The sequence below is a fragment of the Catharus ustulatus genome, chromosome 21 (assembly GCF_009819885.2).
Source record: "Catharus ustulatus isolate bCatUst1 chromosome 21, bCatUst1.pri.v2, whole genome shotgun sequence".
In the NCBI taxonomy this organism is placed as follows: domain Eukaryota; kingdom Metazoa; phylum Chordata; class Aves; order Passeriformes; family Turdidae; genus Catharus; species Catharus ustulatus.
The window spans coordinates 4,889,784-4,916,721 of record NC_046241.1 but is presented as its reverse complement, the minus strand read 5'-3'; the positions used below and the strand labels follow the sequence as shown (position 1 = coordinate 4,916,721).

Below are 26,938 nucleotides of genomic sequence, written 5' to 3'. Positions count from 1 at the left end.
CTCTCTTGTTCTCATGCAAGTATGATGTGCTTTGTGTTCCTGTACAGCCTCTCATCAGGTGGATTTACATTTTTTTAAAGATCCCTGAATTCACTGTCATTTAGTGCAGTGGCTTGGAAATGCTGCAGCAGCTTAATTTATCTTAAAACACTAAGTGAAGTAAATGGGAAAATAAATAATACAAAGAGTCCAGTAACACCCTCTTATTTATTTTTTATTAAATCAAATTTATTTCATTTTATTACAGTTTCAGGTTGGTTTGTTTTCAGCACTTAAATCTTTTTACAGATTTATCAGAAACTGCCTTGTGGATGTAGCTGAAGGGTGTGGGGAAGATGTAGCAAGGGGCAGCTGATGCTGGAGAGCTTCAGTAGAAAAGTTGCTTAAAAATTAATTCACCTTGACAAATTATAAATTTTAAGTTTGGACTTTTATGTCTCATTGTGGTAATTGAGACAATTGAGACAATTTAGAATTCAAGAGGTCTTTTTACAGACTGTAGATAAATGAAGAGATAAAACAGTTAGTTGTGTCTGGGTTCTATTTTCAATGAAACAGGATTTTTTGGGTATTTTTCCTGAGTGGAGCATTAGATTATCTGGTGTAGCTCTGTGGCAAGGGAACAAAGTTTCCATGGTCACCACACAATGGAATACACAAAGCCATCAGCATGATGTGATAATATTTTTCTGGCATATTTTTTAGAAGTTAGTAATTTAGATTTTCCTTAAAAAGAGCTGAAAGAGGCTGGTAGAAGAGCTCTGTCATGGGGAAGCTGATTTGGGCAGCACAGCCCAAAAAAGCAGGAAAATGCTGGCTATGTAAACATTTAATCTCTTTCTGTGCAGGGATTTGCTTGTGTTTGTGCATCAGAATGATGGAAGTGTGGGATGAAACCCAGCCATGGGGAATGGGAAATGGGCTCTTGGTGCAAGCCTGGCTGGAGAAAACACCAGTGCACACCAAAATGTTCTGAATTGGATCTCAGGGATTTATTTGTCCCTTTTTTTCCCAGTATAAATAGCTTGCAAGTGGAACTGAATAACATTTTCATGTTGAGAAAACAACTGGAAGAAGATGTTGTAGGTAACAGGAATCTCCAGAAGATCTTACAAGATCAGATTAAGGACATGAAAAACCACAAAGGTTTGTATCCATGCCCAGTCCAACCCTCCTCTTGCACAAAAGAAAAGTGGTTTTATTACAGTCACTTTGCTGGCATGGAGAAAAAATATTTGAAAGTAAAAAAGGTGTGAAAAGATTTTTTCTTTTTTGACTTTTTCTACTGTAGATGATTTGGTGGATTTGTAACAGAATGTCTTGGAGCAATCAGGGCACATACAGAGGGCCAGTTTCTCTTTCCATGCAGCAAATGTTTGAAATTCTATGGCAATTCTACTGCAGGGATCATTTCATGCTGCCTGCAGCTTTGTACCCACACAATTTACTGTTTCCCACAAAAGTCACAGATTTGTTTCCCACAAAAGTCACAGATTCCTGACTCTGAATCAGTCTCTGGCCATGGGATCACTTTCTGACCATGAGGGGTAATTATTTCCCAAAGAGCACTGGTAACCTCCTCCTAACAGAAGTATTTCCAGAGAAAGAAAAAATACCCAGAAGTTTTGATACTTAGTAATTCAGAAAAAGTAGAGCTTTTAAATATAGCTTAGCTTCTGGCTTTTTTGCTGTATGTCTTGGGAGGTGTTTTTAGTATATTCTTAGATATAGAAAAGAATAATATAAGTGGGTATCATTAAATAGTTTACTGCATATGTACAAGATGTTTCTGTTTTATCCCATAGGGGATATATAAATAACAGTAAAGCCTGTTCACTTCCCCTTTCAACTTAGATTTTCAATTTTAGCATCACTTGACAGCTCTGATAAGTGACAAAAGGTAAACTTCAGCTGTTTCAGAGTTTCCAGCCTCAAAAGCCCAGAGATAATCAACAAGCAGGGTGGGCCACAGGGTCCTGTGGATACTCCAGGGTCCTCAGGAGCTGTTGTGTTGAGGGTGAGGCTGGTGGGAATAGAGCTGAAAAATTAGTAATGACTTGTGACTTTTGGGTCCTTGCAGCAGCCATGGGATCAGTGTCAGAGCAGGCAGGATTTGCATGTCTCTTCTTTGTCCTAATTTAGTTATGCTTTCTCCCTGTCTAATGAGATTTATTTATAGAATTGACTGTCATTTATATTGTAAATAAACAGGTGTTTATTGAAACATAAATAATTCCTGCAGTTATAGAGGCAGTGAATAAATAACTATGTTCAATCCAATTACTGCATTCTTTTGACCCAAAAGCAAAATAAGTTCATTAACTTTGTCTAACCTGGCTTTTTGCCTTAAGTTCATACTCATAAAACTATAGTTAAAATAGAATAACTATTCATGCCTAACTTACCCTTCCTAAAAATTATTTCTAATTGTAATGCTAAATATGTAAATTATAATTCAGAATTACATTCACAACTCATGCTGATAACCACAGAAAATACAGCCCCAGAAAATGCAGCATGTCTGTGTGACAGAAGCACAAAGAAATATGAGGACAAAATTTTTTTCAATTAAACAGAAAGCTTATTTTAGGAATGAAACATTCTAACTGGCCTCCCACAGACTTACTGGAAGGTTCTTGCTGGAAAAGTCCTGTGCATTCTGTGCTGTGTTTTCCTGCAAATGGAGTTGCTGAAATAACGTGTGTCCTTGGCTGTTTTGGCAGAGGAAACTCTCTCTTTCTGTGGAGATCAAACATCTTATATGAGTATCTGTTTAGGAGAACAAGACCATTTAAGCCTTCAGATAGACCATCTGTCTCTGGAAGAACTTAAAAAAAAGGTATTGATCTTTTTTATTATTTCCTGTTCCTAATGGCTTCTGCTTTGTTTATAGTTTTGTGTCTCTCTCAGAAACATTTATTTAGGTACAGTTGGTCGTTCTGGAAGGATTTGAAGCTCCCATCTCTGTGGTTTGTGCCTCACCTTTATGAACTACTTAGACTTTGTTACACTGCATGGGCTTCAGAATCAGCTGAAAGCTGAGTGATTTGTGGTGTTGGACTAAAGGTTTTGACTCAGTACCATGTTTGAAACGTCATCTACATCCACTCCAAAGAAAGGTTTTGCATCAAGCATCCCACAGTGTGTGTTTCATGCACCTTCAGTAATCATGGGGGTGGTGGTGTCTGTTCTCTATGTTCTGTATTGCACATTCCATCCCAGGACTGACAAATCTTAAAGTAACCCTCAGGTGAGTTCTCTGTTCTGCATAAGGAGAACTGAAATTTCCCAGAGATGAAATGTGCAGACCAAACAATAAATCAGTATTGGAGTTCAGAAACTTCTCTTTCTCCTGATCCTGTGCAGTGACATCTGATCCATGCACCAGTTCATGACAAGGAATAATTTTGAATATGGTTGGTTGGGAGTGAACATAAGTGAAGTTTTCTGTTTCTCAGGGACAGCTGAATTGTAGGCAGGTGCTCGTGCTCTGGAGGTGGGTAGTCTGAAGGAAGGAAGTTTGTCTTACTTGGAACAGGTGTCCCTAAAAATTGTGTCCCAGATTGTGTCCCAGTGCCATTCTGGGGTTTCACCACTTTTATCTCTGAGCATGTCCCCTTCAGAAGGGTCAGGGACACTCATTAGCAAAACATATTTATAAGTCATTTCTTACTGGAAAAAGGGTGTGACTGAAAGCTGACCTGGTTTGCCAAGTCTATTAATTGGTCTGATAAAAAGATTTCACTTTTTTCTTCAAGTGTTGCCTTCTTGATACTCTTCATGGCTTTGTGGCCATGAGAGTTTGGAACCCACATGCCCAATCACATTGTGTGTCTGTGAAACTGCTGAGAATGAGAGAGGCTTTAAAGGGGGCTGGAGAGAGATTCAGCTTGTTCCTGAATGCTGCTACTTCCCAGTAATGCTGTTTTTTCTTGCATTAAATGTTCTCAAATCAGCTGTTCCTGTGAGATGCCCTCAGGTTTGTTCTTGCTATTGAGTTGTGAAACTTCTTACCTAAACTTAATAACTGACCTGAACTACAGGGTTCCAAATGAAAGTACCCTGAACCCTAATTCACAATGCAGAAACATGTTTCCATACCTAGGGAGATGAGCACAGGAGCAGATACACAAACCAGGCTCCCAACTCTGCAGTTTATCTGTCATCATTAGTTTTCCTACTGCTTTGGGTGTTACCAGTTCTGCTTGTTGTTCCTTTGGTTCTTTAGGTTAGTGACCTGCTCCTGATGGTCAAAGAGCTGCAGTCAATTAACCAAGAACTGAAGGCAAGACAGTCTGGATGTTGCACCAAGGACTCTCCAGGGAAGGAAGCACTGAAAATACTAAACCACAGAGAGGTAGGTTTTGTGTTTTAAAGTAGTGAGTCTGACTCTCAATCTAATCTGCCTTGTGGAGTCATTTACATCTGTGCAGAAGGAGTGTAAAGCCCTTGGGGCTGAGGTTGCTAATTCCTTATAATAACTTTTGAAATTAATGATGTAAACAACTTTAACATGTTAGCACGACAGAGAAGCAGCATAATGCAAGTGTTCAGTTATGTGTCAAGTTGATTTTAGGGAAGCAACATTCTCATTCAAATATTAATTGGGTCTGTGATCTATTTGTTTTGTCAATTGAAAGGGAGGGAAATAGTTAATTTTACAAAGAAAGCAATGTCTTAGAAACCATTTTAGTTATTCCTGAAAGTCTGTTTGCTATTGCAGTCACAGGCTGTGTCTGATTATTTAAGAGTTTCCTTCAGATCTCTGATGCATCTTCAAAATAGGAGGGTTCAGTGTAGCCAAAAATCAAAGAACTTCAGCTCACCTGAACATGTGGCTGTTTCTTCATGTAGAATAGAGAAGTACTTGAAGAAGGGGCCAGCACTGCAGTGAGCTGCTGAGAGGTGCAAGGAGATAATCCTTGATGGGGGTTTGATTTTTTTTTTCCCCAAAGCTGGGACTGTTCTCAGCTGTGGGGTAGGAGAGGCCTTGGCAAAATACTTTCACTGAGAGCATTTTGGGTGCTGGGTCCCAACGTGTGTGAGTGGTGAAGGTTGTTCAGGAGGTTCTGGGTGACCCTTCCAGCTTGGGAAGGATTAATGCAATGTGGCTGGTGGTGCTTGTCTTTATGTGCCTTTGTGGCTTTTGCTTTCAGTTCCACTGTTGTGCAGAATGTATTGAAGAGGAAGGAAAAAATATGAAAGGAATGATGATGGTGCTGGTACTTTGTGTCTTGAATTTCTGAATTAAACTCAAAAGAACAAGATTAGAAATGGTTTGAATCAGTGCAGAAATGGCTGATTCAAGAACTGAGACTGTGGAATTTTTCTGCAGGACTCAGGACAAAAGCTTCTGTATTTTCCTGGGTGTGCTGCAGGTGTACTGTATTTTGGATTCTTCAGTTTTAAGACATAGTCATGCTGTCTTTAACTGAAGTATATTTTAAATTGGAAACAGACCTTTAGGTGTGCCATGGTTTTATTGAAATGGTGAATGTAGGTGTCACTGAGAGGTTTGAAGAGGGAGAAGAGCTGGTGGGCTCTGTCCAGGTGCCTGCACTCTCCATAATTAACATTTTTAGCAATTTGTCTGGTCATCCTGCAGAGGGCTCTGTATCCCCGTGGATGCCACAGTGAATTCCGAAGGAATTCCTGTCCTGTGCCGGGATTATCGTGACAGGATGCTGTGTGCTCCTGCTTTTCTCCACATGGCAGCTACACACAGGGCTGCTCACTGAAGAAGCTGCAGAATCAGATGTAGAATGACAAAGAGTGAAGCTTTCTGTAAATATAAATAAACTCAACCTTCTGGGAAAGGAAATAGGAAAGTTATATGTGGATTTTAATCAGTGCCAGAATGACTGTAGTACTGTGGAGCTCTAAAATGAAAAGATCTTTGGTTAAAAGCTTTTTAGCTTTTTATCCGGTGTGGCAATAAATGACAACCTGGATATGGGGTTATGGGTGTGACAACAATGTGTTTTGCATATTAACAACCACTCTCAAAACCCCCTTTTTTTTTGGTGTGTTTTTTGAGCTAGAATTTGTTGGCAGGTGAAGCTGGGATGACACTGACATCTGTGTTCTAACAGGAATTTGGATCTAGATGGGAAGAGGGATCTTCCTCAGGTTCTTAAAATGCTCCCATCCTGCTTTTCCTTCCCAAAATCACAGCACAAATCAGATGAATGTGCACATTGGTGCCTGTGCAGGGTCTGACAGCCCCTTGTCCTCTGCCCCTTGGCTCCTGTTTGTGCTGGGAGGAGAAGGAGAGAGGAGAAGGAGGAGAGGAGAAGGAGGAGAGAGGAGAATGAGAGAGGAGAAGGAGGAGAAGGAGGAGAGAGGAGAAGGTTGTTTTTGTGCTGTCCTCTGAACATCTGCCTTCTCAGAGAGGAGCAGCCTCAGTGATTTCAGCCTTCAGGGCTCTGGGGAGCTTTGCAAACCAAGCACATCAGTGCTTCATTTAGGAAAAAACATTCTCCTGCTTTTCAGTCTCCACGGAAATACTTTAAAACAGGCAGCTTATTTTTGCTAGACTTATCTTTCTGGCCTTAAGACACTTATTTTTGTTTAATATTTTGTTGCACATTAGGTCATATTCCTTGGAGTGCAGGACATGTCAGCCCCTCAGATACAGGACCATAGGATCAGACTCAGCCTGCAGTGATTTATTGTCACAGTGTATTTATAACCTGTTGGTCTGATGTAATTTTGTTAATGAATCCTCACTTACTAAACCAAATCCAACCTGGAAAAAGCAGATACTAAATAATACTGATCTATACAAGGTAGTTGCATTGCATGGATAAGTCACATTATTTTTTATACACAAATTTAGGGTTTTTCCTGAACCTACATGTGGAAGATTCAATCTAAATAGTTTTTTTTTCAATAATAGTTAACCTTATTGGACTTTTGGCATCCCATGATTTCAACAAAATTTTTTTCACCAGCTTTCAAATTGTCTTTACTCAGTGTCGTCCTAGAAAACCAAGTCTAAATGAAAATACCAAGATAACGGAAACATGACTTGGAAGTCAGTTTTCTATATAGAAGTTTAATTGTAAAAGGCAAATATATTAATACTCTGCACCATCTGCCTTTTAAAATTCATACCTAAAACCATTAGACTTGCTTATACTGCAAGGGGTTGGGAGATAAAAGGGGTTTTCTCATTAATTTTATATATATATATTAAAAAAAAATAAATATATATATGCATACATTCAATGCATGCTCAATTAAAAAAAATCAAAATCAAACCCCACACATACATTCAATTCCCAGTGTTCAAAGGAAGCAGAAATAACTCTACCCCATGCAGGCTGGAATCCTGTGTGTCAGGGCTGCATCCTACCTATGGATGAGGCATAATGAGAGTTTCAGGGGAGGCCACAGAGCTGCTCCAAGGGCTGGAGCCCCTCTGGACCAGGCTGGAGAGCTGGGGGTGCTCACCTGGAGGGGAGGAGGCTCCAGGGAGAGCTTCAGGCACTGGAAGGGGCTCCAGGAGAGGGTCTGGGGACAGGGGATGGAGAGACAGGACACAAGGAATGGCCTTTAAATGATGCAGTGCAGGTTTATTGGGATATTGGGAAGGAATTGTTCATTGTGATAGTGGGCAGGCCCTGGCACAGGGTGCCCCTGGATCCCTGCAAATGCTCAACAGCATCCAGCAAGCCAAAGGGATTCTGCTGCTGCTCTCAGGGATGCTGATGTCAGGGACTTGGGTGCTGCTCCTAAAAAAGCTGAGTATTCTTCCTCCTCTTTGCTCAGGCAATGAAAGATGAGTTGGGTTCTGTGGCAAATGGAATAAAAGGATTTTGGGTTCTGTGGCAAACAGTGAGTAAAAGGTGATTTTGGGTTCTGTGGCAAACAGGGAATAAAAGGATTTTGGGTTCTGTGGCAAACAGGGAGTAAAAGATGATTTGGCACCATTTGCTACAATTGGGCAAATTTAGGCATAGACACAGCAGATTGTAACCTTCAGTGGCACAGTAAATCTCTTTAGTGTACAGCAAGCCACATGTGCTTAACTTTAAAAGCATCTATTTCTTGAATGCTGGAGAAGAGCCTAAATTGTGCAGCAAATAAAAATAAATTCTGGAAATTGGAAAATAAAATAGGCAGAATGGGGACACAACTGAGGATGCAGAGCTTCTTTGCCACAAGAGGTTAAATGCTTTTTGTATGTTCTGTAAATTCTGAGGAGGAAGGGTTAAATAAAAATGAAGGAATGTATAAGGTAAAGTTTCACTTCATTTAATATGAGTAATTCCTGGGATTTATATTAATTTTCTTTGATCTTGTTGAAGGAATCTAATTCAGTGTTTGTTACTTTGTATTACAGGCTTTTTTATTTTTCTTTTAAGACATATCACTGACTTATTTATGCACGTTTCATATCACAGTATTTTTTTTTGTGCTACATTTTCACATCATTCCATACTTTGTGTAGTGTCTGGAAACACCAGAGAAGCCTGTGATGCAGCCTGAAGATGGTGACAAGGACAGGAAGGTGCAGAGCAGTCAGTTTTGTGAGAGGGTCAGTCAGGTAGGAACATTCTGGTACAGTGCTCTCTTCTCTGCATGTCTTTAAAATGTCTTCATTTCCACATTGCATAAAGTCTTTTGCAAACAAAACATTCTTTTCTTGGTATCTGGTTTTGCTTTCAACTGATTGTTATCCTGAAGATCTGCTGGAAGCTTTTTCCTGTATTTCTCAGCTGGTTTTACTTTCAAGATTGCTTTCATTGTGGACCTTGTTTTCTGTTGTTTGAGTTCTCAGAGTCACCCTGAACGGGATCACAGGGAATTGTGTTTCTTTACATCCACACAGCTTCATCTCCTGCCTCATTGCAGGCAGGCCTGGAGTACAAATTGTGTGAGATTCACCTGCTGTGACTGAGGAAAAAGTCCTGTAGATCCTTCAGGGTTGAAATGCTTGATACTTTGGTAATTGTAAACTGCATTTTCATACAAACAGCAATCTGCTGTCCTCTCAATCCAATCAATGTAATATAAAGCATCATGGAATCATGAAATAACTCAGTTTGCACATTGGTTTGTAATGTTGAAGAAGGATGATATTTTGCTCTATGAGATCTGTAATTTCTACAATCTGCATTTCTCTCTTTATCAGGTATGCCTTCAAGTATCTCTGGATTTTCCTTGTGAGGTGGATAAACAGGTAAGTGATGGATTGTAAAAACTCTTGGCTCTTGTTGCTGATGGGAATTGTATCCAAATGGGCCCAGACTGAATTCTCCTCTGATTGCTGCAGATTTAGATTGTTTAATTGGGGTTTGAGTGACTGTAGAGATCCCAGGTAAAAATTCCCTTGGTCACCTCCATGATGTTTTACACAGAAAGTTGGCAGCTTGTAAATGCTTCCAAGTTTTGTCCTGTCCAAACCATCAGGGCTTGAATCTGGAGATCCCAGGACAGAATCTGTACTGTAAATACAGATGATTCAAAGCTGAGCTAATAAAATTGTTAGCTGCAGTCTGCAGGCAACATTCCAGAAGTTTCATAGCTCTTGTTAGATAAAGACCTTCAGGGAAATCTTCTTACTCCTTACTAAACAACTGATCCCTATGAATTAATCATATGAAATAGATGTTAATTAGTTTTTCTATTAATAAATAGTCAGCAAAATGTCTGTGGGTGCTTCTTAATGTAGATAAAGAGCATCAGGAATTACAGAACCTGATTACAGAAAGATTACAGCCCTGAATTTAATAGAACATTACATACCTGTGTAATAAGACAATGTTTGCAATTTTTTAGCAGATAACTCCATCAGGCTATTCAGAGAGTTTCTGCAAAGACAGACATTATAGGAGTCCAATTAAGCCTCAATTTGAGCATGATACAACTGACAAACACTTGGGCAGAACAGGAATGAGTGAAGATGAAACAGAGGAGAACTTGCTCACATCTCTTGTGAGAGAAAATAGAACATCTGTGCTGGAATCTACGTGAGTATGAGGGATAGGCACTGCTTTTGACAGTATTTCTATTTGAGAAGAGAATAAGGTAATTTTGCTAAAGTGAATTTAGATAATGGCACTGTCTAATTTACCTGAGAGATTGGCAAGGCACCTTCAGAGCCATTTTAGTCTATCATGCAATTAAGTAATTAGGAAACATGCTATCAGTAGAAATCCTTAAAAAAAACCCATTGCAAGAAAGAAACTCTCCAAAGTTACTGATCCACTGTACTGCAGGGACTGATTATTTCCAGGATTGACTCTAACACAGTCAAAGGGCTTAGTTGACAGTAGCTGATATTTTTCTTGAAAAAACCAAAATGTCTGAGAGCACAGGCCAGTGGAAAGTGATGTGGTGGAAGGGACAAAACTTTACTGCTGTAAAAACAGTATGTAAACAATTTAGGGAGGGAGGGATTTGAGTTGCAGTGACTTTTTACAGGAATAATTGGGAATGGATGGTGCTGCACACTGAGTGTCCTTCACCATTTCACCTGGACTGTGTGGGCAGGGCTTTGCAGCCTCTCACTCTGGGGAGCTGGGGCCCATGTCCTGCACTTGGCTGATGGTTTATTCCAGAGTAACCACCTGCAGCACTGCCTGAGCTGTGTTCTGAGCTCTTGGGTCACTTTTCATGTAGGAGAAAACACTTGTGGACCTAAATCTATACAAGCCTTACTGGAATTCAAGTGTCTGTGTGTTTTACACTGGGATTTGATCAATTCCCAGCTGAAATTTCCATAGAACTGGACAATGTCAAGCAAGCAAAGCCTGTACAGGAAGACCACACACCCTGATTTACCCCATGCTTACACCACTTTATCTCCTGGTTGAGAACTGAGTTGGAGCTTTGCTGTAGATCATCCTCATGTTCCTTTCCTTGTTCTGTAGTTGCTTTTCCTCCTCTGGTTGCTTTCTTGGTCTCTGGACCAAGAATTCTGTGACTTTTCCAGTGCCTGTCATTGCTGGGAGCAGAATCTCCAGTGGAGTTACACAGTCAAACCCTGGTTTCTGTGTTCACCATGCTGCACTTGGCTTTACTCAGGCAATACAATAACAAAATACAATTCTGTATTTTCACATTACTATTTGAAACTCTCCCAACAGGCATAAATTGTCCTAGTTGTCACAGAGTAGTTAGTGGTGAATGAGGAGATACTACTCCCTTAGAAATGAAGAGAAAACATTGTTTATTTGTTATCTTTACTTAAAAGTTGGCTAATGAGTAATTCTAGCACCATCATCTTCACCACTCTAGTGTGTAATTTTTCCTGTGTTCAAGTATAAATGACCAGGCTGATGGATGATGAGCCTGTGCTTTGCATAACTGAATTCTCACTAATGCCATTAGATGCCAGAAGAAGCCATAAAAAGCCTAGTTAGCTTCTACCATTTCAAATGCTAAACTATACAAATGCAGTTGTTTAAAACTCTGCTTTATATGTTTAATGGCACAAACAGCTCTCTATTGGACACATGAAATTGTTTTAGAATTTCAGAGCCTGCTTTTGCTTTAAATGCCTCTTATTTGGCTTCAGTTTCTCTTAAAACATTGCTTTCCAAACTGCTGTCCATGAACTGTTAGTTATCCATAGGGCACTTTGGTGGTCTTTAATGAGCTGCTTTTGCAGGCTTTTTGGCTGATTTCTCACTTTTCATCTCCCCTCTTCCATTAGAAATACAGGGAGGGGTAGATTTGCACAAAAACCCAACATCAGAGCCAGGAGTTGCACTTTGATGGTCCTTGTGGCTTCCTTCCAGCTTGGGCTAATCTCTGATTATATGGTCTGGAGTCTGGTGTGGTTTTGGTATAAATCAGCTTTTAAGGTAGAGAGTAAACTTTTTTGGGAATCCATTTATATTTCTGTGTTAAATAGGAGAAAAGCCATGATGAGGCAATTTATGATATAATTCACGTTGTGAAAAGGTTCCAAAAACTCTGTTAGTGAGTAATTCGTTAGTGAGTCAAACAGAACCTCCTGGGAGTTTCAGATATGTCACAACACAGCAGAAGGGTTTCTTGGAAGGTATTTTTGTTTGCTTAAATAAAAATCTAAATTCATGTCTTTTCTCTCCTCTTTCCTGAGTGTAGCAGACAAGAACAAATGAAAATTGTAAATGAACTGTTAGATCATCTGAACACGACAGAGGAAGAATGTTCAAGTGAAGATATAGAGAAAAAGGATGAAAAAGATCTTAGGCAAATGATTATTCAGCTAAGAGCTGAACTCAAACATTTCAAGCAGGTCACTAAATTCTTAAAGCAGCGAGTAGAATTGAAATCAACTTTTGATGGGGAAGAGAAGCTTTATCCAGATGCAGTGCCACAGATTAATCAGGCGATTCAGTTGTTGAAAGTGGAATTGAAAGATGCAGCTACACAAACAATGACTTTAGAGAGTAATGTCAGGAGATTCAAACATGAAGGCAAAAAAGGAGCCTCAGAAGAAAAGTCAAAATATTCAAGATTAAATGCAGAAGCAGAACATCAGCAAGAAAATGTGTATAAGAAGGGCGAACAGCATGAAAGACTTTCTTTTACTAGAACAAATGAAGTAAGTTTATTCTCTTTTTTGTACTTAGGGAATAGATGTATAAAAGGGAAAAAATATGTTTCATTTCTAATATTAAATCTTGCTTTTGTATGATTTTTAATATTAGGAAAAGAGATGTAAGCCAAATATATTTTAGATAATTGTTCTTAATGTTCAGAGCTTTTCATCTCCTACTTCAGCGTGCTTTAGAACGTTAATTAGTTGAATTTCAATCCTCCTTGGGACTCCATACTCATAAATATTACAGCTTTTGGAAAAAGGGAGTCTGTGTTTCTTCTTCATAATGTACAGAACTAGAGCATTCAGAACTGATGAAGTCTAAATAGCAAAAGTGTTCTCGAAGATTCCAGATTTGCATCACATCTGGGAGCAGGCTGTGGAGGGGTCAGTAGGAGACTTCCACAAACTCAGATCTTAATTTTAGGCTTTTATTAACATCCCATCACTGTGTCCTGGATCCTGGAAGTGTTGTTCAGGGGTGCCCTGGGAGGTGGGGGCAGTTTGGTGTGGCCCTGAGTGCACAGAGTGTTCTGGGTCTGCTTGGGCCAGGTGAGTTGTGAAGCCTTCTGTCTGCAGGCAGGCTGTGATCCCAAACACAGAGGTGGGAAAACAGTGTCTGCTAAAGAGTTCTGTGTATTGTTTCAGCACCAGTGATAGGAGTGAAGTTGAAAACTCTTTGAAGATCTTGGCTCCTGCAGAGCAGACAAAGGGGAGCGTTGCTTTTGATTTTGTGCACAGCTAAGAGGGAATGTTGTAGCACTTCTGCAAAGAGTGCTTTCTGTAACTTCAGTGATCAAGAGGTTTCTGAGACGTAGCAATTAGGAGCAGTTCATTTTTATTCTGCCTTCTTCCTCCTGGGTTTGTTTTTCTGAAGGAAGGGGCTTGTAAATGAAGGGATGTTGATAAGGCTTTGTTCTGGGCACAGAGTGGCAGGGCAAGGGGGAATGGCCTGAAGATGAAGAAGGGCAAGATACTGAGATATTAAAAAAATTGTTCTCTGTGAGGGTGTGAGGCCCTGGCACAGGGTGCCCAGAGCAGCGGTGGCTGCCCCTGGATCCCTGAAGTGCCCAAGCCCAGGCTGGACATTGGGGCTGGAGCACCTGGGACAGGGGGAGGTGTCCCTGCCATGGCAGGGGTGGGATGGGATGGACTTTAAGGTCCCTTCAGCCCAGACCATTCCATAATTTACTAATTATTTCTGCAATTTTCTTTTTTTTTAAGTTCCTCTTTTCTCCAAGCTTCAGTTTACTGTTCTGATTCACCATTTTCCAGATTCCTCTCTGCTTTAATCAGTGGCAACCTCAATGCAGCCCTTGAATCAGTTGCTTTAAAAGCTTTCTTGTTTGGACTAATGCACTGTATCTTTAGCTTTGGAATGGCTTTTATAAATAATTTGATGTAGCCAGCTGAAGTGGCCTTTGGGTAATCTGGGTGACAAATGTGTCTGTGCCACAGCCCTGAGACAGCTGGGAATGGTTCCATGTTATTAAAGCAGTTTAGTTAGCTGGAAGTTCTGGATTTATTTTGCAGCCTGTGAAGGATACTGTTCTCATATATGTACAAAAGGAATTGGGGATGGCATTAGGAAAATGGAACTTGCTTTTTATGATTTTAAATTGTGTAAAGACTGTAATTGCTGAGAAGTAAATATGGAAAGGTATTTCAGAATACATTGGGTAGTGAAAGAAATTAGGGGACTTAACAGCACTGGTGGAGCAAATGAACAGCAGAATTATAAACTAAATCTATCTGAACATGCCATTATTGGTTTTTGTTATTATTACACACTATTCCATAACTCTCATCAACACATGGCATGCTTTTATCTATTTGGAGACAGCCCTGGTTTATGCTGTGTGGTTTAAACAAGGAACATTTATTTTATGCAGAGTCTTCCAAAGGTGAGAGGCTAAAATGTGGTGACTTAAGAAATGTAGCTTCCCCCTACTCCACTGAGGGAAAGTTTTACAGCTGGAAATGGGAATCCTTCAGAAGCCATTTATAGAGTGGATGGGTGAAGAAACTGGTTTTGTTCAAAAGGATTTCTGTGTGGCAGAATAAATATCCTCTGTGGCTGATGCAAAGTTATGCTGATTTTCTCAAAGCTGTGGAAGTAGGACATGTTGGGTGGAGACTAAAGGAAGGAAAATAAGCTTAGGAGTTGTTGAAAAATGAGGAGGATCCTCAACTTAAAAAAATAAAAAAGCTTTTAAGGGAAAAAGTTGCTGGGCTGGCAGACATTTATGATATAAATGAAGTGGGAAGTAGCAGTTGAAGAGGTCAGTTTGGGTGAGAAACTGTTTTCCTAAGGCATCCACAAATCCAGAGCTAATTAATTCACCTGGTGCTTAAAAGCCTTTGGTGGGCACTGCTGGATTTGCTGTCCTGCTTCAGGAGCTGCAAGGTTAGAGATGCATGAACAGCTGGGACTCACAGAAAACTGTACCAGTGCTGGTTTGCCTCTCTGAATGTTTACTTCTCATCTAGCCAAGGGTATTGCAATTTTATTTTCAAAACTAACGTGACAGCTGTCTGATTTTACAGGAACGTTTTTATTTTTCCTGGAATGTTTGTTTATTCTGCCTACACTTGGCTGTTACACAGCAGTCACTGGCTCCCCATTTTCCTCCATGCCTTTTTCAGGCTCTCTCTCCTTCCTTGCCCAAGAAGTCACGTCTGCCTGTGCGTGTTAGATCCTGCAGACCTCTTGGAAATGTGCCTTTGACCTCCTGGCTGCAGAAATCAGAGCCACAGCAGGGCTCCAGGGTGCCTGGTGAAGGTCTGAGATCCTGTGGAGTACAAACCAAACCATTTCAGGCACAGCCTAAGGGAGAGTCACTGCCTGGGAATGGAGCTGGAAACCTTCCAGGGGAGCCTGCACAGGGAGACACATCAGGGAGAGGTAAATAAAGAACAAATCTGGTGCTGCCTGGAATAGTGGTAACTTGTCTTGAACAGAAAGGAAATGCAGATCATCTTCATTTATCTACAATACTGCCTAATCTTGTGAGTTTATTGACCAGACAAATATGTGTACACCTAAAAAACACCTTTTTTGTGTTTGCCTCTAAGATACAAACCAGCTTTTTGTGGGAGCAAAAGTGCTGTGTACACATGTAAAGTCTGTAATAAATGGCAGATCATAGAGTGCTCACATATATCAATGTTTAGGTCAATAAAAAATTTCCTTAATAAGATGCCAAGTTTAATGAAAATTGTCTGTAATGGAGACAAGAGAGAATAAAAATCCTGGTTTTGTTTATGCTGCATAATTAAACTTTTCCAATAGTCCACTGATCAGTCCAGTCAGCTGTGTCTGTTCCACTGTGGCTGGGTTAATTTAAACTCACTTGTTGACAAAGTACAGGGATCAGCAAAGTATGACAAATTGTAAGACAGAGAGCAGTGGGTATTAGATAAAGATTTGGGGTGGTAGAAAAGTAAAAATGCACTTAGCAGTTAGATTAAAAACTGAGTAGGGGTGTGAAGGACAGGTAAGGGGGAGGAAATACAAAAATAAGACTCAGTCAAGTGGTGGCTGAACCACTGTCAGACCCAGAGGTTGCAGAAACTGTTGTTAAAAATAACATTGTTGTGATAAGGCATAGATATGGTACAATTTATTGTAAATATTTGGGTGATGGGACTGGAGCAATTAATTCTAGAAGGTGCAAAATCCATGGAGACTCCTGAGAAGGGCAGGGCCTCTGAATTGGATCCTGAAAGGAATCAGAAGCTGCAGTCCTGTGATTTCCTTTCCACTCTGATTTTTTCCCTTGGGTAACAGTTGTGCTGCACATTTGATGATTCTGAGCCTTGCTGTGGTGATTGCAGGAGATTGGTTTGTGATCAGTGCTCACACTGCAGAAACTTTTAATCCTTTTCTCTCAACTTCACATAAAACATTTAAAAATGCACTAGAGATTGATTTACTGTTCCATTATGTTAATCTTCATTTGTTAATAGAAACTTTTGCAATTCTGAGTTGCTACCCTTATAATTAGTAGAAGTATTTAAAGATACTCATATCATAAATAAAAATTTTCCTGTTCCAAACTGTCAGAGAACCAGGTTTGTGTTTGGGAGGTGAGGGGGTTTTTTTTCACTTTTTTGGTTTTATTTACTGGTTTGGTTGGTTGGTTTTGGTTTGGTTTTTTTTTAAACTATCCTCACTTAATTTTTTTAAAGTCTCTTACTGATTTCTATTTTACCTTTCCCTACTGTTTTCCAGTTGTCTCCTTGCTCAAACTGGATAATACTGAGACCCAGATGGAGTTGCAGGATGTTGATCCAGGTACAGGGGACAAGAATGAAAATGTGAAGGACAAAAATCAGCAAAACTATCAAGGTAGAGCATTTCTATGGTACAGAGTTTTAAAAAAAAGGAAATTAAAGAACTTCAGTTTCTTCTGAGTTGTACAAAATTGTAAATTGGTTCAGGTAATCATCTCCCTTCCTGTTATTTGTGGATTTTAAATCTGGTTTTCTTAGCTGCTGTGGATTAATTGCTCCAGGAATCCAAGTTGGTCTTTCAGGGTTGTGCTTTCAGAAGGGCCACAGGGATTTATGAGTCTGGTTTCCAGTAAAAATAATGAGTTGTGTGCCTGACTCTGATCTCTCTTGCTAATGTCCTCACTTCTGAACTCCTCTCTGAATTAAATGTTTGTTACTGTTTCTCCATCTAGTTCTGAGCTATTGGAATGAAGCAACTGAATGATAGAATTTTGCTTATCTGAATTATTTGAAGGCATTCAAGTAGGCTGAAACCTAATGGAATCATTTAATGAAAATGTAAATAGGCTTAGTGCTGTGTGTTCCATGTTTCTGCATCATCCATTAGTCTTTTCTGGGAGGGCTTGGGTAACCTGAGCAGCACTGGAGAGTGCAGAGGATGTGGCCAATGCTGTAATCCTTTGGTGTGCAGGGTCCTGCTCAATGTGCCCTTTGGGGTGTGCACAGGGAGCTCATTAGTTCTCCTTTTTAATTAAAGGGCACTTGTGCATTGCAAACCACAGCCAGTGCTTTGATCTGAAATATTCTTCATTAGTATCTGTTTTTATTTTCTCTGTTTGTTATCTGGAATGATGCATGGAATCAGGATTTCAGAGATTGGGTTCATCTGCTGTTGGGGATTTTTGCCATCTGTGTTACTGCAGCACAAGTTAGTGAATGAAGTGTTGTGTTCCCCTCTTGTGTCCTCCAGAATTCATACCCAGGCACATCCTGGGAAGCACTTCCCTCCTCTGGAATGCCACTCAGGATGAGTGCAGCAAATCTTCTGGCCTTGATCTCAAATCAGAAAATGGTTTGGGTTGGAATGGACCTTAAACCCCATCCCAGGGACACCTCCCACTGTCCCAGGCTGCTCCAAACCCCAGTGTCCAACCTGGCCTTGGACATTGCAGGGCTGAGGCAGCCACAGTTTCTCTGGGCAGTGTTGATATCCCAGAATCACAGCTTCATTTTATTCCAGCTTTTAAATAATATTTATTTTTATTCTCCTTGGTCTTGGTCTTAGGCTTTCATACAGAGCTGCTCCCCCTGAGTTTTTGCACTGATTTACAGCTTGAACCTGGACATTCAAATTCTCCTTGGAAACCAATCTGAAAGTATTGCAACCTGTCTGAAAGATCAATGAATTGGCTCCCAAAAGGGAAGTTCTAATTCATAGTGATCTTTTGCAGAACTAATAGAAGGGGAAAATTTAATTTACTGGTAACTAGAAAATAATCATTTTGCTGGCTACTTACACATACAGCCCTCAACATGCACAGAACTATAAACATGGATTATCTCTAGGAATATATGGCTTTTATTGGGCTGGATCTGAGGTGATTGCATTACTTAGGGATGGCAAAGTCACCTGAGGGTTGTGATGTTGATGTCAAATGTGTGCCAGTAAAACCTTTAACACCAAACACTTTAGTGGAATTTGTTTAGAACACCTTTTAAAAAGAAGTTATTATAGCTTCCTTTTCAAATGTTTTGTTGATAGTCTTTTTAAAATTCCACTGACTTTATGCTCCAATTGGTTTTGTATAGATTTTTGAAGTGGGGAGAAGAATATTTAATTAGAAGCTTTAGGAGGAACCATGTGAAGTCAGAGTCTCCTTTGCCTCATGTTTGGGGTTATCATCTTTGTGGCTGGAAAGGTCTGGGCTTGATCAGTGTCTGATTCAGGAGAGCATATGGCAAAAGGAATTTTCAAGCATTTGGGAAGAGAAAGTTGGTTGTATTTTGAGTATTGTTTATTTGAAAGGTAACAAAGGGTTTGAAATACTTGATGTGCAAATTGAATTAATGGCAAATCATAGAAAAAGGTCAAAAGTCCCAAACTAATAATGTATAGCTTGTAATTACCTACTTTTTGTTTCTGCTATTACAGAATTGAAATAATTCATTCTAGTACTGGTAAGAACAATGTCAGATAAAGCAATGCTGATACTCACACACAAGCCTCCTGTTTTTCAGAAATACAAAATGATGATAACATTAGCAATGGGGATTTGCAGAGTTCATTAAAAGAGGTGGATGAAGAGTTTCATTCCATGGACTCAGCCCCTGCACATGCAGGCTCCAAGTGCCTGCCTGCTCACCAGGGGAGTGGAGCAAGAACAGCTGCACTCCATGGCTGTGAAGGCACAGAGGATATAGAGGAATTGAAACAAAGAGTTAAGAACATGCAGGCTGAGCTTGGAAAGTACAAAATGTTCCTGCTGCAGCTGCAGGGCTCTGAGCAGCTTTTGCTCAGTGCTGTTTCCAGTGGAGCTGGGAGTGATGCAGCCCTGCCTGTGGAAAGGTTTGGCACACAAGTGCAAGATCCAGCCTTGGAAGGAGTCCAGGCATCCTCTGGTGTCCCTCAGCTGGGTTATGAGATCCACACCAAAACCAGGGATCCTCAGTCTGTGGAAGCACCTGATACATGGGCAGCACAAAACCTTAAGGAGCTACTGCTGGCCAATGAGGCAGACCTTGACAAAGAGCAAGTTGTGAATGTGCATCTTGGTGAAGTGTATCCTCTTCAGAACAGCCTGAGAGCAGCATCACCATCCAAGTGAGTAAAACTGCTGCTGTGTGAGGTTCCCTTTTGTAAACAGCAATCCCAAATAGCACAGGAAGGTGAGATGAGGGAAATTTTACTCACAAGTGTTGTTACAGTAAAGGCTAAATTTCACTAACATTAGCATAAAGGAGCTGAAATGTTTTGTTAGTACAAAACTATGAATTGGTGTCATCATCTGTGCCAGACACATTTATTCTCCCCACACCTCTCTCTGCTGTAAGGGATCCTCTCTTGAGCCAGCTCAGCCCTCAGCTTACGTGTGAGACAGGCTCACCTCTGTCATCAAAGCACCCCAGCTCTGCATCACTCAGGGCATTTTCAGGTGCCAAGTGTAGGAGAATGGAGCAGCCCATTTGAGACAGAAATGTTTCTGTGGCAGTGGGCTGGCAGGTTGGAGCTGGCCCTTTGGAGTGCCCAGAGCTGCTGTGCAAACACAGGATGTTCACGCTCTAGTTCCGATGTACTTTGCAGTCCAGGGCTGTAGTGCCTTCCTGTGAAGGATGGGAGAGGAGATAAATATAGAAACTAATGAATGAAATTTTATAGCAGAAGCTCATAAGCTGGAAAATCGTTTATGGGAGGTTGAAAAGTATCAGTCTTGGATTTAGTGTGAGACTTGGGGCAGCATTTTGGCTGCATATGTACAAATTGCAAACATGCAGTGGAGGATCACAAAAGTGAGCTTTTTTTAACATCCACCCCCCTTTTCTCCCTTTTAAATTATTGTCCTGAGGGCCTGTGGAATACCAGAAATTGTAGCAAAGAGAGGAATTCAGCCTTGTACCTTTCTTCCAAATGCTTGAGTAGAAATATTTGGAGACAATGAACAACCACCAGCATGGACTGTTGTGTGTGTCTGAGTCTCACTGTTGTAAAACACAGTGGTGGCACAGAGTCACAGAAATCTAAATTTACATCACTTGAAAACATACCTCATCCATTTTACAGAGAAAGATCTAACTGTAAATTAAGCAATGAGACCCAGTGGGTCACTGTGAGGTTTTTATGGCCACTGTCTAGGACAGTGTCATGAGTCACAAGTGACAGACCCCAAAGTGAGTTGTGTATCTATGCAAATGACAGTAACCATCACCATAGATTGTGATTGATTTCCTGCCTCTTTTAACATCTTCTTTTTTTCCTGCTAATGGATGATTCTGGAGAAAGAACTTCACCTGTGGTACAGACAGTGGCAGTTCAAAGGAGATGCCTACAGTTGTAAAGTCAATAAATAAATTCAGTTGGTCTGAGTTGAAATTTATATCCTGGCTTGTGGAGTACAGGAGTTTGGGCACCACAGTGGTTGTCACTGTTTCTTGCAATGCACATGCATGTGGAGAATTTTCAGACTGGGTGAGACTATCAGTTCAGAAAGTCCAATACTGTGGTTTTGGCAGGAAATATATAAAGTTTCAGAGGAGAGAGAGAGATGTCTGCTTCTATAGGGAGTTAAGAAAACTACAAAACACCAAACAAAAAAAAAATCAGGAAAATATGTGTATTCTTGAAAATACTTTACATGTATTCACTCTTATTGAGTTTAATTTGGCATCTCTGCTGCCATCCATGTTCTTTCCAAGCAGGCCATCAAGTCAGCCCCATTAGTTTTGGCCCATTTTACAAATGATGCAGTTAAGTGAAGGAGAATAATCTCTAAATACCAAACTCAACAATCAGAGACACAATACATCTCTCATTGTGGCTGTTAAAAGCATTTTAAAAGCAAATTGAGCCCCATAAAAGAATAGTTTAGGACTATAAGTCAAATTCCCTTTTTATTTATATTTAAATGTCATTTAGGACCAGCGAGCTTTACAGCTCATTTCATTTTCTCAGGTACGATTCCTTAGTTCATTCCCAAGTGCGGGAGCTGTCCTTCCAGTGCCAGCAGATCAAGGAGATCCGTTGTGGCTGTGTCACCTACCATGAGCACCTGAGCAGGCTGCTGGGGGCCTTTGAGGAGCTGCTGCAGGCCAGTCACGTTGATGATGATGTTGCTGAAGGCTTCCGTGAGCAGCTGAACCAGAGCGTGCTGCTGTTTGAGAAACTGGAGATGAAATTCCTCTATGGTGAGCAGCACTGGTGTGTGCTTGTTGTCACATAGATTAATGCCCTTGGAATGGGAGGGATTTTATTTGCTTGTTGGTGAAAGGAAGCTTTCCTTGCTTTAAGATGGTTTGTGAGGAGGACTGTCATGGAAAATAAATTTTTTATGATCTAACAAGAATCACAGAATTGGAAGGGATCTCTGGAGATCGTCCAGTGCAGGTCCCTGCCCTGGCAGGATCACCTGGAGCAGGTGCCACAGGAATGTGTCCAGGTGGGTTTGGAACATCTGCAGAGAGACTCCACACCCTCCCTGGGCACCTGTTCCATCCTCAATGTAAAGAAGTTTTTCCTCATGTTGAGGTGGAATTTCCTGTGTTTTAAGTTTATTTACTCCTTGACTGGAATTTACTTTACACCTGCTATTTGGGACATCTCAACATTTTAACTGTCCAAAATACAGTGGTTATATAAAAGTTTTGTTACACATAGCTTCAGGGTTCAGCCCAGCTGACTGTTGAAGATGCCTGGGGACATGAGTTAGTGCTGGGGCAACAGTTGAACTCCATGATCTAAGATGTCTTTTCCAACCTCAATTATTCCATGATTTTCCTAAGGGATCTGCATCTTGCTGCCTGCTATTCTGGCTGGTGGAGAAATGTACACTGCCTTTCATAAGAGAGCTAAAATAAACCATGTTCTGGAGAATGAGCATCACAATTGACATTTGGCACCTGAAGGAAGAGTATAACCTGCACATTGCCTTCAGTGTGTAGTTTGAAGAGAGCTAGCAGGAAGATGATGGGGAAGGAATGCTGTTGTGAGGAACAAGCAGGACCTTTTCCTGGCATCACAAGTGCTGCTCTTGCTGACCCAAACAGCCAGCAATCCTTCACAGGTGGCAGCTGCAGGAGTGACATCTCCAGCAGAACACCTGAGGTGCTGAGATAGGGACAGGGCCCTCACATCCTCCTGGGATTGGCTCTGGGAGCTCCTTTGTTCAGCCCATTGGGGGCCCAGCCATAGCATGATCTGTGTTCTGCCTTTCATTACAGATTGTGGCAGGATGTTGCAGTTTTGATTGCTCATATAAAGCAGCTGTATATGAGAAAAAGGTATTACAGCCTTGTGTCATAGCAGGGTAATAAAAGATTGAGTGTATTCAACGATTTCGGTGGCTACAGAGATTCCTTGCATTGCAAATGAGAAGGCTGTAGTGAATAAACATTAAATGCCTTTAAACCAACAGATGGTATCCTATATACTATGAAAAGTCACTGACAACTGAGACAATTCAATATATCTAACACAATAGTGCTGCATTGAATCACACATTAAAGTAAAATGATGTTTGTAGGGTTGTAAAGAACACCCAGTGTACTAAGAATTGACTGTAAAGAAGAAGCATGAACAGCTGTCTGTCTCTGCATTTCCATCCTGACCTTCAGTTCATTCCCCTGAAATTTCAGCTGTGCAACTCTTCCCTGCCACTTTTGCTTAATTGCACAAAAATTTTAAAATATGGGCAGCCAAGGTGACACCACCAAGCCCTTATTTCTTTATTCAAATTAGTGTCTGAGTCCAGATCTCTTGCACTGAATTGTGCCTGTGCTCACACACAATTCCACAGAGATTGTTGCAGGCAGAATCCTGTGTGTGCTCTTTCATTAAGGATGACTGGTTAGCCTGACTCCAAAACAAGCACAAAAATCCAAGTGCAATGGAATTGGTTTTTATATAAATGTTATTGAAGAAGTAACAAAATGTGCCCATAGTCCTTTTGCCATATAGCACAGTTATTTCAGATTGGTATGCTGATTAAAAACCAAGGCTGTAAAATCTGGCACCTGTGGTCCCTGATGATTTTTTTTTATGAGTTCCAGAGTAAACCATTGCTTTGTTGCTGGGCTATAAATGCTTTTGGTCATGTACAGCATTTGACACTAATACAAAGTGTGTTAGTTATCTGTTGACTCCTCTAATTTCTCATTAATTTACCACTCTGCATTTAAATAGAGTAAGCTAGAGGGGAAAAAATTGTAATTCTCAGTGCATGGTTTTGATCAGCTGTTTCTGCTTTGCAGGAGAATCAATAGGTACAGAAGTCACTATACTGTATGAATTAGCTCAAAGGTAAGAGTCCAACTGAATGTTTGGCAAAAGTGTGTTTTTTTCATAAGCTGATGAGGATGCTCCATGTTTTGTAGCATGTTTAGCTGTTTGGCAGGATTTTGCTTATTAATATCTATTTTGTCAATAAAACACTCATTGAAAACAGACTAAAGCTCTTTTCCCCACTTCTCACCAAGCAGGTGAGATACTGAAAGAGAAGCATTGTGCCACCAGGATTGTTCTTTTCATGAACAAAATGAAACATGTCCATAACCCACTGTAGTACATGCTGAGACACTGTCCTGTGCAGGTGCCAGGGGGGACAGTCCCTCCCTGTGTCCCCTTGCCCTTGGGGCTGGCTCAGGGTCACTCAGTGCTGAAGTTCATTGATGCTGAAGGTGAGGAGAGCAGGTGTTGTTGTGCTGTTGTTGTTGGTATTCTGCCAGCTTGGGATTCTTCTGTGCTGCAGAATCCTGTTCAAGAGGTCCCCTGAACACAAAGGTGACTGCCTGGTGCTGGAAAATACAAAGTAGGCTGGAGAGTCAGTGATTATTCCTGCAGTGAGCTCTGAATTTCAGTCTTGATACAACCTCTGATGTGGTTTTTCATGCCTTGTCACATAAATTTACCTGTAAATTGGTGTAAATTTGGCACCCTCTGTTCACACTTTCCAAAGCCATAGAATGACTTTTATATCTTTTACATTTTAAACCATTTTGTTTGGTACAAAAGGAATAATGAGAAGAATGCCTCCATATACCAGCACCTGCAGGATGAGTCTCCTGTGCCATCTGCTCTTCACAGCTCCTCTGACTTTGATTTGTCAGAGAAGTCTCCTCTTGGCTCACCTGAGCACAGGCATGACCTGGAAGGCCAGCACAGCACACTGCCACTTCTGCCAAGCAAGTTTCCTCCAGGTAATGTTTTTCCCATGGAAGATTTGCTGGATATTGGGAAAAGCTGATAAACAACACACAAGGGAACTAATTAAGAAATAATGAAGAATGTTTGTTTGCCTCAGCTTTCCAGTTCCTTGCATAATCATTGCAATTTCAGTAATAAGGCACACAGAGATGGCAGCCATCTGATCTGCCCTGTTTGAGGCAGCAGAAAGTGTGCTGGTTTGTGTCCTTGTTTTTTTAGGCTACCAGCTTTTGCATTGCTCCAGACACTCTTCAAAATAGACAAGTTATAAGGTGAAAATAGACAATTGTCAAGAGATTATTATGTGGAAAAGGAGATATTTTCCAGTTTTATAGAAGCCAGTGTTGTGTTTCCTTGAGAATTGTTAAGTGCTGCATAATTAATAAGTGGTGTCATGTTTGACCTGGATAGTTGCACTGAACACAAGTGATACTCGCAGTTCTTTATCGGCAGCGATGAAAATTTAATAGCTGAGCTGGCACATCCTGTTCTGGGAGAAATAGTGCAGAGTAAAGCAGGAGTGTGTGACATGGATAAACTGACACATCACACACTGACAGGCAGAACAGATCAGCTCCTGGGTGAGGATGAAACTTGCAGCCAATGGAAGAAAAATTGTAGAATGGTAAAGCAAGAAGGAAAAGGTACAGTAATGAAACTTGATACAACAGATTTCTTTATTGTGGAGTGCATTGTGTAAGTCAAAGTCAAATTTCTCTGAGTTACTCTGGGAGCTTCCTATTGTTGTAAGGAAAAATGTGTGCTGGTGGTGTGTCGAGCTGGAACGTGGAGCTGCATTGCAGATCTCTGGATTCTTTCCTCAGAACAGGGAATGTTTAAGTAGATAAAATTGTTATCTGTTCCACTTTTGTAGAAAGAAGAAATCTGAAGAGCCTTAAAACTCTGGCCTATTGTTTAGTTAGAATGTAGAGTAGGAGTTGTCACTGAATGCATGGTTTGAGCACTGTATAGGAAGTGTTGTGGAGTCAGGTATTCAATATCTGCCATTTTTAACAGCTCTGTGTCATCTTTTAGGATTAACACTCATTAGATTTGGCAAGAATATCTAGTGTAAAAGAATACAATCATCTGCTCTAAATAAGAAGTGGTCTCTTGCTTTATTTAGAGTTATTAATGGAGCATCTGCAAGAAATTAGAATCCTGAGACAACGTTTAGAATACTCCATAAAAACTAATGAGAGACTGAGGAAGCAGCTTGAGAGACAAGTAACAGACAAGGAACTAGATCAAGGTAAGAATTCATTTAATGAGAAACTGAATCCATCTTTCCTGCTGAGAGCCTGAGGGATCAAATGCCACTGAAGAGGTTTGGGGCCACTGTTCTCTGTTGCTGGTGTTCAGCCTCTCTGGGAGCCAAGCTCTGAGGTGGATTTAAAGCTTTTCACAAGTAGCCAGCTTTCACTAAAGATGCTTTTGGAGCACCTTTTGAAGAACCCCATCTCTGTATTTTTCTACACTTTGCTTCACTCTCCTTCCCACCTTTTCCCCCATAGGAAAATTGATTAATATGCAATATTACTCAGACTGGAAGCAGGTAATAAATACAGACATACTTTCCTTTTCCTCAGTTCCACTGGTATTGGCATTAGATTCATTATGTTTTACATCATCCCCATGATCCATTTCTGTTGTTGTTTAAATGGAGGCAACCTGCACATGGCAGTTTGCTTTCAGGGATAATTTACAGTGATGGAAAGGTGGATAAAAAGCATCCATTTCATTCGTGAAGTATTTACACTGCTGGAAAGGCATTCTGTGCTCGTGAAATAACCACACTGAAACACTTCCAACTCTTTTACAGCTTCATAAAGATTCTGGCAAGGGCATCCATTAATGCAGTGAAAGTATATTTTCTTTATAAACTGTCTTATGTCTTCCATCTGTCTTCTTGTTGCCTTAGCACATCTACCACTGTGTGCAGGAGAAATTTGGAAAAGTAAAGGAAAAAAGCAACTACCTGTTAGAACAGCTCCTTTTTGTCACTGTGTTCTTTCAGTTCTTGTTTCTCTCTGTATCAAAGATCTCTTTCATGCTACCAGATATGCACCTGCTCTCTTGCTGGTGATGCTCCTTTTTCCTGATAGATGAGCTCTCTTTGACTTCCAGTGTAAAAAGAAATCCTTAAGTGAAGCTGAGAGGATTCCCAAGGGCATGTGGGAATGGCCTTGAGCTGAAGGAGGGCAGGTTAAGATTGGGTATCAGGAAGGAATTGTTTCCTGGCAGGGTGG

General features: G+C 40.6%; 1 protein-coding gene across 2 annotated transcripts in view; it reads left to right on the top strand.

Moving 5' to 3' along the window:
• The window catches only part of CDK5RAP2 (CDK5 regulatory subunit associated protein 2), a 69,196-nt gene that overhangs the window by 25,905 nt on the left and 16,353 nt on the right, over positions 1-26,938 (top strand). Inside the window, exons 16-29 of one of the 2 annotated variants that reach the window (XM_033077516.1) lie at positions 1,016-1,146; positions 2,724-2,839; positions 4,229-4,357; positions 8,456-8,551; positions 9,140-9,187; positions 9,790-9,977; positions 12,082-12,544; positions 15,188-15,446; positions 16,776-16,892; positions 19,016-19,598; positions 21,444-21,676; positions 23,738-23,786; positions 24,498-24,682; positions 25,816-25,941. In XM_033077516.1, the coding sequence (XP_032933407.1) occupies positions 1,016-1,146; positions 2,724-2,839; positions 4,229-4,357; positions 8,456-8,551; positions 9,140-9,187; positions 9,790-9,977; positions 12,082-12,544; positions 15,188-15,446; positions 16,776-16,892; positions 19,016-19,598; positions 21,444-21,676; positions 23,738-23,786; positions 24,498-24,682; positions 25,816-25,941 (2,723 nt within the window). Of the gene's footprint in view, positions 1-1,015; positions 1,147-2,723; positions 2,840-4,228; positions 4,358-8,455; positions 8,552-9,139; positions 9,188-9,786; positions 9,978-12,081; positions 12,545-15,187; positions 15,447-16,775; positions 16,893-19,015; positions 19,599-21,443; positions 21,677-23,737; positions 23,787-24,497; positions 24,683-25,815; positions 25,942-26,938 lie in introns of both variants that reach the window. The other variant, XM_033077515.1, reaches the window with a different exon arrangement.